The sequence below is a fragment of the Grammomys surdaster genome, unplaced genomic scaffold (assembly GCF_004785775.1).
Source record: "Grammomys surdaster isolate TR1022 unplaced genomic scaffold, NIH_TR_1.0 126048, whole genome shotgun sequence".
NCBI classification, from domain to species: domain Eukaryota; kingdom Metazoa; phylum Chordata; class Mammalia; order Rodentia; family Muridae; genus Grammomys; species Grammomys surdaster.
Genome location: NW_021620860.1, coordinates 2,867,472 through 2,878,175, shown reverse-complemented (window position 1 = coordinate 2,878,175; position 10,704 = coordinate 2,867,472). Strand labels below are relative to the sequence as shown.

Genomic DNA, 10,704 nt, shown 5'->3' with positions numbered 1-10,704 from the left:
AGGGAGGGAGAAAAGGAAGGAAGGAAGGAAGGAAGGAAGGAAGGAAGGAAGGAAGGAAGGAAGGAAATGACAAGCTGGATACAGATCAGAGTTGGAACACTTTTCTAGCATATGTGAAGTCCTTGTTTGCAACCTAGCACTGATGGAAGGAAGGAAACACAGGAGGAAGGGAGGGAGGGAAGATGGGAAGGAGGGAAGAAGAGGAGAAGAAAGGCAAAGAGGAAGGAAGCCAGGGAGGGAGATATCCAGGGAGGTTCCAAAGGCAGCCTGGATTTTTCTCTTCTTTCATTTTCTTTGCTTGGAATTTGTTTATGGGGACAAAGGAGCAGATAGTGCCAGGAGGGAGGTGACAAGGAGGTTCAGCCTCACCTCTGATGTTCCCTGCTAGCCCCTGATGTTCCCTGCTAGCCCCTGGTGTTCCCTGCTAGCCCCTGATGTTCCCTGCTAGCCCCTGGTGTTCCCTGCTAGCCCCTGGTGTTCCCTGCTAGCCCCTGGTGTTCCCTGCTAGCCCCTGATGTTACCTGCTAGCCTGCCCCATTCCCAAGGCAGGAGCTGGCTCCATGAGATGGCTCTTAACTTTCCTCTCTTTCTCACAGTATTATGACAACACATTTCCCTCCATGAAGGAGCAGATGGTTTTTGAGAAAAATGTCTTCAACAAGACCAGCCGCACTGAAAGTAAGGCCCGCCCACCCTCCACCGAAGCTGTCAGATGACTGACCACCAGTGTCTGTCATCTTCTCCATCTGGACACATCTGTCCTCGTTGGCCTTCCACACCCACAGACCATTGCCTTCTCCTCTGAGGCTCTTTGTCTCTCCTCCCCAGCTGCTTTTCGCTCCCTTCTTTCAATCATCCTGGAACCTTTGCTCCCTATCTCGCTCATCTGCACACCTCCTCTCAGCTGAGGAAGCCAACCATGTGTCCCCTACACACACTTGGATCTGGTCCCAAGGCATTGCATGGATGGAGGGGGGGGGCACGGTGGGAGGTCAGCCTTAGGCTGGGTTTGTTGACACTTCATCAGGAGATCTCTTTTCAAGACATAGCATACGGACTGGGACCAAGGACTCAGAGCAGCCTCCTGGTAGTGGTGGTCTGGCCAGAGTTCCTTGAGAAAGGAAGTAGGAAACAAAGGGAGAGGCCTGGGGAAGCAGAGACCAGGCTAGCCCCAGGCTGGGGTTGGGGTATGCTGATCTGAGAGCCTTCCCCCTTCCAGGTGAAATCGCATTTTTGGGGGGCATGACTATCGTCTACAGGAGCAGCATTGACATCTTCCTGTATGTGGTGGGATCTTCCTCTGAGAATGAGGTGAATTTCAGGGATTGGATGACAAGAAGGGTCTGCCCTGGGCTGGAGGTGGGTTACGAAGGCTCACTGTGGGTACTAGCAGTGGGTCTGGGGGTAGAAGGACAGCCAGAATGGGTCTCTTGTACACATCCGTAATGTTCCTTAGGTCCCTTGGGAACCAGAAATGAAATCATCACACCTTCCGTAGGGAGCTGTTGCTTCATGCTAAGCATATTAGAGAAGGAGACACCCAGGGGAGCACTCCGGTGCCCCCCAGCCCAAACCTAGTTCCTCCTCTCAAATCAAAGGATAGCCAGCCTCCCGCCAAGCCCTCTCTGACAAGGGCGTCCCTCCCACCTGGCCCGCAGAGGGAGATCAGAGGCCCACTTTGGACCTCTCAGCTTCAGCTCTCTTCTTATGGTCCTCCCATTCCCTCCTCAGCTAATGCTCATGTCTGTGCTTGCCTGCCTGTTTGAGTCTCTGAGCCACATCTTAAGGTAAGTAAGACCCTCTGCACCCCAGGGCCCCAGCCCTCATTTCCCTTTGTCCCAGAGGTCAGGTTCTTCTGCCCTGCTGTCCTTCTGGAATCCCTGCAAGTCTTAGAACCAAAATGACTTCCTTCAAGGCCCCTGACTTCCATGGTGCCCCAGGCAGAGCCATGTACAGAGTATGGTCAGATATCAAATCTCAAGACACTGACTTGCCTAAGTTTACAAGTATTCGTATCAACAAAACTTTCAAACACAGGAAGAGGAAGGTCTTGTTACATAGCCCACACTGCCCTCTCCCCCAGTCCTCAACGGTCTCCTGAGTGCTGGAATGACAGGTGTGTACCACCATGCCCCACTATAAACAGCATTTTTAACTTGAAACTTAGAGTTGGTTTTTCCCGAATCCCCAGTTACTGATAGCTATCTCAGGAACATGGCCAAACAAACCAACCTAGGATGACCCTAGCCTGCTCTGTGCTCAGGGGTCCCTGGCACCTCTCTGCTCCCACTGCCTTTTATCCTCCTGCCCAGGCCTTGTTGGAAAGAGATGCTGGAGAGAGAGGAGCTGCCCCGCTTAGAGGGGGGCATGGTTCCTCTTGGCCACCGGAAAGCTTAGGCTCTTACGTCTGCCCTCAGGAAGAATGTGGAGAAACGCTGGTTGCTGGAGAATATGGATGGAGCCTTCTTGGTGCTGGATGAAACTGTAGACGGAGGGTGAGGAGGGCACTGGGAGAAGATATGTTGGGGGAATGACCTTTGTGGGCTCCGTGCTGGGAGCATCCTGGTCCAACTCTCTCTGGCCAAGTCGTCCTCCCTTCTCCTACATATTCCTACTAGGCCCCCGACCATGTTCCTTCCTACTCATGAGGGCGGAGGGGGAGATCATCATTTGCCAAAGTCAAGTCAAATGGGAGAGTAGCCTGAGAGCCACCTACCGTGGGCAGCCGAATAGATGGAGTTTGGGAAAATCCAGGGTATTCTCCAAGGCTGAGGAGGAATATAGACACCTGGCCCTTTCTGAGAGGACCTCAGAGGATCCCCCTCCAACACCAGTGGGATACGTGACATTGACTCTCTGTGAGTCTACTCTTCCTGTCACTAAAACGGGGAAGAAAGGAAATGACCAGGACGGTGAGGGTCCTACAAAACTATGTGTATAAAGCCCATACATGTGCTCCTTGGTAGTTTGGGGATTTTTTTTTTCTTCTCCTTGGTGAATGTTATCTCTCATTAATATGCTAGCAGACTCCTAGACTGTTGGGAGCCTTTATGAGAAAAGTTGGTTAGTAGAATCCCTTGGATGAGGGGACAACAATCAGGAAGAGGAAAGTTCTGACTCTGGTAGCAGAAACTTTCTTGAATGTCTTTCCCTCACCTGGCCTTCTTGCCTCGGTGCTGGAGGCACAGGGATTACAACATTTTTGAAACACCTGCCCATTTTATGGAGGAGGAAATAGAGGCTCAGAAATTCTAGTAATTTATGGAAGAGCACACAGCAAGGGGATTAGCAGGGCCAAGGTCTAAAACCATGTGTGTGAGATATTTCAGAGGCTATGTTCTTTCCACGGCACCATGCTCCCCCATCTGAGAGCAGGGGCCTCTGGGAGATGGGGTACTGTGAATGCCTCACTCCTCTGTTTGTATTAACTGCCTGCTACTGCTTGAGTTTGTACTGACGGCTGGATTCTAAGTGTGAAGAAGACCTGGTCCCTCCTAAAGCAGCATCCTCTCATCTCCACTGGGCATCCCTGATCTCAGTTCAGGTTTTCTGTTTGTTTTATTTTTGACAATTTTACTTATTTTTACCTTTGGTCACTGCGAGGATCACAGCATGAGTGTGGAGGTCAGAGGGTAACTGCTCAAGTCAGTTCTTTCCTTCTACCATGTGGGTTCTGGGGATCGATCTTGGTTTGTTAAGTTGGTGGCAATCACCTTTAATGGTTGTGCCATCTCACAAGCCCCTTAGTGGAGCATCACCCAAAGATGGTCATGGAGGTGACCATGGTATAAAGTGTAGGAGCAGAGCTTAGAGTCCCCATAGGAAGGGGCAGATGTGACCCCAGGACCATCTATGGGAAGGTTCCCTGGAGGAGAGACACTATAGGGTATATTAAAGAACTAAAAGTGGCTTGTCAGAGGGGGATCACACCACCAACTCACCCCCAAATTTTCTCTTATCTTATAGCGTGATTCTGGAGAGTGACCCCCAGCAAGTGATCCAGAAAGTGAATTTTAGGGTAAGCCTTACTGTACCCCACCAGCATCTTTCCCAGACTGTCTTTCCTGTCTTCCTTTCTCTTGGGAACTAAGACTTGACAGCCTTCCTGGGCAGCAGGCTGTCAGGGCTCAGCTGGTGGGAGCCCAGCTACTGAGACATCTAAGAGGAAAGCTTCCAGTTCATTCTCCACAAAAACAAAATGAAACCAGATCCTCCTCATCCTCCAATGAAAAGCTTAGACGGATAAGTAACTGAGCCCTCAAAATGACTCCAGGGGACAACCTTGGGGTGTGGACTGTGCTGGGACTGTGGATACACTCTTGCAGTTGGCCTTTTCCATGTCTGCAGTCTGGATGACACCTTACCCCTACTTTAGTTCCCTTCATGCAAACAGAAGGGTTCCAGCTTGGTTAAGGATGCCACTCAGTGGTAGCACACTTGGCTAGCATGTGAGACCCTTGGTTTAATCCCCAGTAATGGATGATGTGTTACTGGGGGGTCCTAGCTCCCAAATGACAGGCTGCAGGACCTCAGCCTGCTAGGCAGCGATACCTGCGGTTCTGGATCATGCTAACTCCCACACCCTCAGGTCTCTAATTCAGCAACAGCCCTTTTCTGCTCTGACTTTACTTTGTGATTCTCCTTTCCCACAGACCGATGACAGTGGCCTAACAGAACAGAGTGTGGCTCAGGTAAGCCTCATGCATCTGCTTTGGACAGAAACAGGCTAAAGGACACGGAGAGCCCAGTGCCACAGGGGAGAGAGTCAGAGATAAGAAACCAGAGTTGTGGGACTAGGGATGAACTGGTGACTCTCAGAGCAAGCCACTGGGGGCTGCTGAGCTTGTGGGAACTGGGCGGCGAGAGATGGATGGGCAAATTACCGCCTGATCACCTCATTTCCAATCTTAAACTAGCTACGCTGATGATGCCTGAGTTACCTGTTACCCAAAGCAATGTGGAGGCTCAGATCTCTCACGTCTCCTCCAACCTGGACGGGGAATCCCTGTGGGGCCATGCTGGGGTGGTTAAGGGCCCCATCCCCTGATCATAGGATCTGTAGTCATCATTTCTGCCCTTAGTAGCTTGACTGTTGAAAAGAAGCCAACCACTGAACTGCACTGCCCTATCTGGGATGCATGCAGAATATGGCGGTGCAGCGTGTTTGTGTGTGCGTGTCCTGGTTATTGTCAGCAGACTGGGTCCCCAGCTTCACAGACTTCCTGATAGTCAAGCCTAATGGTTTGACCTTGGCTCCGTCCATCTGCAGGTCCCTCTGTTCAGACTTAACTCTGTTTCCAACGAGCTTTGTTCCCGGGCGTAAGCTAGTCCTAACGTGGTAGCCCTGCAGAGATGGGCCTGTGCCATCAGTGGGGAACACCAGATGTGATACCCACTTCCCTACGCCATCCTCATCACCCCATCTGCCCTCTGGTTCCCCATGTTTCCTCATGTTCTGATGGAAAAGAATGTGGCTGCAGGCCGGTTTTCAGGGTGAAGTAGGCCAGAAGAGACAGGTATAGTGGCTCACACCTATGTTCTCAGCACTTGGAGGGCTGAGGCTGGATGATCTCAAGTTCAAGGCCAGCCTGAGCTACACAGTGAGTTTCCGTCTAGCCAGGGATGTAGCATGAAGCTTTATATAAAATAAAATAAAATAAAATAAAATAAAATAAAATAAAATAAAATAAAATAGCATAAACCAACCTGGGCATGGTGGCACACAGGTGTAAACTCGGTACTTGGGAGGTAGACAGGAGAATTAGAAGTTCAAAGTCATATCAAGTTTGAGGCCAGAGTGATCTACATGAGAGCTTGTCTCAAAACAACAATAATAAATGGTTCGTTGAGATATCTCATCAAGTAGAGGCGCCTGCCTTCAAGCCCGAGGGCTGAGTCAGACTGCTGGGGTATACACTGAGGTGAGAGAGCTGACACCCCCCCCCAAATGTTTGCTAACCTCCACATAAATGCATAAAAGTAAATACATGAAGTAGATATTAAACATTTTAAAGTGGGCGTGTCGATGAGTGGAGAACAGCTGGGGAGAGCTAACAGCATGGCTTGGTGTTTAAGAGCACTTGCTGCTCTTGCAGAGGGCCCGGGTTCAATTCCCAGCACACACATGGTGGCTCACAACTACTCGTAACTCTAGTTCCAGGGAGTCTGGTGCCTTCTTCTGGCCTCCGCAGGCACATGGCACACATGTGGTAAGCAGACATACAGACAGACAAAACACCCATGCACATACAACGTAAAGAGAAGAGTACAATTGGGAGGGGAGACGAAGCCTTGGGTGTGCCTCCTGGCACTTCACTAACTGGTGGGGCAGTGCGAGCTCCTTGCGATGCAGTGTTTCAGGTTTGGAGGCTGGAAGATCAAAGAATGAGACTGTTTCAAAAACAAAAACAACCCAGACAGTGCTGGAGCACTTTAAACCCAGCACTCGAGAGGCAGAGGCAGGCAGATTTCTGAGTTCGAGGCCAGCCTGGTCTACAGAGTGAGTTCCACAACAGACAAGAAGAAACTCTGTCTTTAAAACCCAAACCAACCAAACAAGAACTAACCACCACCACCACCACCAACAACAACAACAAACCCCCTTCATGTTCATCTGAGACACCCTAAGCTTTTACTTTACCAGCAAAAATTGAATGGCAAGTTACTCAGCTTCTCCAGGGCTCTCAGAAGAAGGTTCTACTACGTTGTAGAGTTATTATAATTAGATGATCGCCAAGATGGCTCAGTGGACAAGGGCCGTGCTGCCAAGCCTGAGGGTATAAGATAGATAGTCAGCTCTGGGAGTAAAGGCACGGGCTCACACTGGGCTCACAAGTTGTCCTCTTACCTCCATGTGTGCACCATGGCATTCACACACACACACACACAAACACACAACTCTCTCACAAACACTAAATAAATAATTAAATGTAAAAAAAAAAATTCACTTAAAGAATTAGATGACCCAGGTCATGGATGGTTCTAAGCTTCATTCTCTGGGAAAAGTCTAAAAGTTAAGTTGTGCATAGTCAGGAAATAATTTCTATTTTTAAAAAAATCAACAAAGAATAAAGACTGGTAGGGTCTTGTTATGTAGTGCAGGCTGGCCTTGAAGTCACCATCCTCCTGCCTCATATGCCCAGGAGCTGAAATAATAGGCACCACACATGAGTATTAGTGAAAACCTTAAATAAACACAAAGGTTATAGTAGGAACACAAAATGAACGTGAAGAGAGGCTTTGCTCAGAGAGATTCAGGCGCTTCGCTGTCCCCAGCAAGGAGGGAGATTACAAGAGAAAGGGGCATACACAGTGCTGGGTGGACATTTTGGGGGAGGCTTTCTACTCAGAAAGCCACTCTGAGCGTCCCTAGGCTCCTGATGTGTTGGCGTCGTGCGTGCACAGTGGCACAGATATGAGCACACACTGGAATGAGATGGTTTTTCTTGGCAGTAGGAGCACACGCACCTGACAGCTTTGCCACATCAGCAAATGGGATGGGGTGCCGAGACCACACCGCAATCAAAGCCAACATCACGGGTTTGTTAAGGTGTCAAGTATCTGAGCACAGGCGTGATTGAGCCTGGGTCCAGTCTCGACCTGCTTGATGGCGCGGCGAGGAGGCACTACTGTGGCATGCTATGGCTTGGGAGAGCCAGGGGCCACCGCCTCACCCGGAGTTGGACAGCTTGGGAAGCAGTCAGCTGGGGTTTGGCTGCCGCCCTCTGGGCTTGCCCTATCCTCCAAAGCCTTGGCTCATTTAAACTAAGTAGAGGCAGGCTGCTGACACCTAGTGGTCAGGGCTCGAAAGACGCCCTCGTCGACCTTCAATAAAGGCATTACTGACATTCTCCTCAAATAATTCCCAACATCCTACTCTCTCACCTCAGGTTCTCCAGTCAGCCAAAGAACAAATTAAGTGGTCGTTGTTGAAATGAAGATCTCGGGGACAAGGCTCCTACATCAGAAAACGTTTCCCAATCCCTGCGTAAGCCCCAAGATCTCAAGAGGCAAGAGAGACCACCCTGCCTTCCCAGGCCTCTCTCAGAACTGATTCCTGAGGTCTCCTGACAGGGATTCTGAGACGCAAAAGCTTGGCCCCAGCTCAGTAACCCCTGCTCAGCATCCTAGCCTGCCCCTGTGGCCAAGGGAACCAGCAAAACCAGCAAAGCTGCCTTCCCTCAGACTTCTGACATCCCCAGCCCTAGGCCTTAATAAACTTCCAATGTTTCCCCCAAAGACCACCTTTCTTGGCTTTGGAGTGTGTGTGTGTTGTACCTGTGAATGGCGTCAGAGTGGGTCAAGGGAAAGAAATGTATTTAACACGAGGGGTGCAACACTGATACCCTGGTATTCCATGCATAGTTAAGCGGTTAAACACGACGGTGTGGCACGGTAAAAGTAATAGTGACAGGAATCATATTCTTCCAGGAAAAGGGGAGCTAAGATGGCTTCCCCATTTTGTGTGTGGAGTACCCACAGGGAGGCTCCGCTTGAGTAATTTTTTCCATTCCTAGCCTCCAGAAAGGAAGGGAGTCAGGCTTGCTTTGACAAACCGAGGAACTGTTTGGCTATTTTTCTTGGCGTGCCTAGGACCGCGGAATTCCTATCTTGGCATAGATCCTGGGCAGTAGAGCCCTGTAATTTGCTGGCTCTATCTGGGGGCGGGGAGGCACCGAGTGGTGCCCACTGCACACGTGTGCAGAGCATCCGCGTACCTACGAGGCTGAGAAGGATGGAGATGGGGAAGGGAGGGACAGGGGTGTCCAGAGAGGCGACAGACAGAAGGAGATTCACGGCGACAAACCTCAAGGATGGAGGTGAATAAACTTTCTGAGCATCCCGGTTCCCCCTTCCTATCCTAGTCTCAGTCTCTGAACTTTCTCCCGGTTTTTCTGTGACCCATACGCTTTCGGCGTCTCCACGCCGCAGACTCTTCTATGGCAGCGTGGGGTGTCATCTTCTTGGATCCCTGGAGGTTTTCAGCTGCTCCCACGCTCCACCCCGGCCCCGCCCCTCACAGGAACATAGCGCAGCAGGAAGCTCCGCCCCCGCACCGCATCCGTGGTCCTACAGCGCCACCTGGAGGGTGCTACGGACACGCCTCCGGGTCTGAGGCTTCGATTAACTCCGCCCCTGAGGTGGAACCGACCCTCCTCCCGGTGTTTCTCACTGATCTCCGACACCAGCGCCAGTGCGTTGCCCTAGCAACCATCACGCGTGACTTCCCGCGACTTCTCTCTCAACGCAGAGCTTTTTGGCAGCCGCTGTAATAAAATAGTGGTGAACCTTGGATCTTAATAAAAGCCTGTCCCTGCGGTTGTCAATTCCAGGCCGTGAGTGTGGGAGACCGTGAAACACTATCTAAAAAGAAAACAAAACAGATATTTATACTGAATTTGACTACATCTGTAATTAGAGAAATTGGCGAAGATACGGGGATGCAAATCTATCCATTGTAAACGCTTACTACCGTGTCTTTCCGGAGTCACTGTGCACACAGCCTAGAGTTGCAAAAAGGCAACCCCGGGAGAGAGGGAAGATGGCACAATAAAATTGTGGAGTTCAGGGGCCAGTGTGATGATGGGAAAGGAATTCTTTGGAAATACTTCTGAAATATTCTGCCATCCGTAGAGCTTGGTCCCTAGGAGGGAGGAACCAAGGCTGGGAGGAGTAAACTGCTTCCTGGCAACCCAGCCTGACCTCGCTTGGTCCTGCAATTTCAATTGTGCGAAGACGGGAATGGGAGGCATCAGGCAGAAGCTAGGAGCTTCATGAAGGCTAGCTCACACGGCTCTTTGAGCTACTTGATGCTGTCCACATTTTATTAAGGGGTACACCGAGGCCCTAAAAGTTTCAAGTATGCGGCAGCTTCCGCTGTGTAGGGGACAGTAACTTCTTCCTTATCCTACAATATCTGAATTCCTTACTCACACTTGGATTGCACAGGGTGTGGAACACACGAGCCTACAATCTCATCTCTTGAGAGGCGGAGGCTGGAGAATCAGAAGTTTAAGGTCATTTTCTAACTATTTAGTGTGTTTGAGACCAGCCTGGGCTACAGATGGGTAAGAGTGACAAGAAAGTGTCCCTTAGCTTGCTACTAGCTAAAGGCTACCTGGTTCCATAGGGAGGAGTTAGCAAAGCAGCGGGTTGGGGGAGGGGAGACGACGGATAGTGCTGCAGAGAGGGTTGCTCCCATAGTGGTGATGACCCCCAAGTCTGCAGGTCCAGTCTTCTGGCTATTCCGCCTCCCGCCCCCATCTCGCTTTCTGCATCTAGGTGGAGCCGCCTAGACAGCAGGCTTGGCTGGCAGCCCTGAGCCCTGGCCGCTACACCAGCTTCCCGAGATGATAGCCTCATCAGCACGGCGGCTGGCCAGAGCCCGAGAGATTTCGGGAAGGACGTCCGCGGTTCTGAGCCAGGGCTTGCCTTCCTGTGTCTGTCCACCCCTAGCATCCTTCCTTGTCTTGCCCCTCGGTGCCCTAAGGCACCCAGCAGCTTCGGAGCGTATGCGGGAAAGGACCCCTTAGGGTCACCCTTTTTCCTGCAACAGAATAAGAACCGGGTCAGAAATTGAGACCTCAGGAACCTAGGCTCACCCAAAGGGCACAGGAGGAAATACAAACTCAAGAACTTGTTACAGGGAAATCACACACACACACACACACACACACACACACACACACACACACACACACACAC

General features: G+C 50.8%; 1 protein-coding gene and 1 pseudogene across 1 annotated transcript in view; both read left to right on the top strand.

Annotated features, from left to right (window-relative positions):
* Positions 1 to 8,238, top strand: part of Copz2 (coatomer protein complex subunit zeta 2) — a 12,194-nt gene extending 3,956 nt beyond the window's left edge. Inside the window, exons 3-9 of the mRNA XM_028755088.1 lie at positions 597 to 678; positions 1,220 to 1,311; positions 1,732 to 1,787; positions 2,418 to 2,495; positions 3,967 to 4,018; positions 4,653 to 4,691; positions 7,890 to 8,238. Of these exons, the coding sequence (XP_028610921.1) occupies positions 597 to 678; positions 1,220 to 1,311; positions 1,732 to 1,787; positions 2,418 to 2,495; positions 3,967 to 4,018; positions 4,653 to 4,691; positions 7,890 to 7,937 (447 nt within the window). The 3' untranslated portion in view covers positions 7,938 to 8,238. The remainder of the gene's footprint in view (positions 1 to 596; positions 679 to 1,219; positions 1,312 to 1,731; positions 1,788 to 2,417; positions 2,496 to 3,966; positions 4,019 to 4,652; positions 4,692 to 7,889) is intronic.
* A 701-nt stretch (positions 8,239 to 8,939) lies between these two features.
* The window catches only part of LOC114610439, a 10,453-nt pseudogene continuing 8,688 nt past the window's right edge, over positions 8,940 to 10,704 (top strand).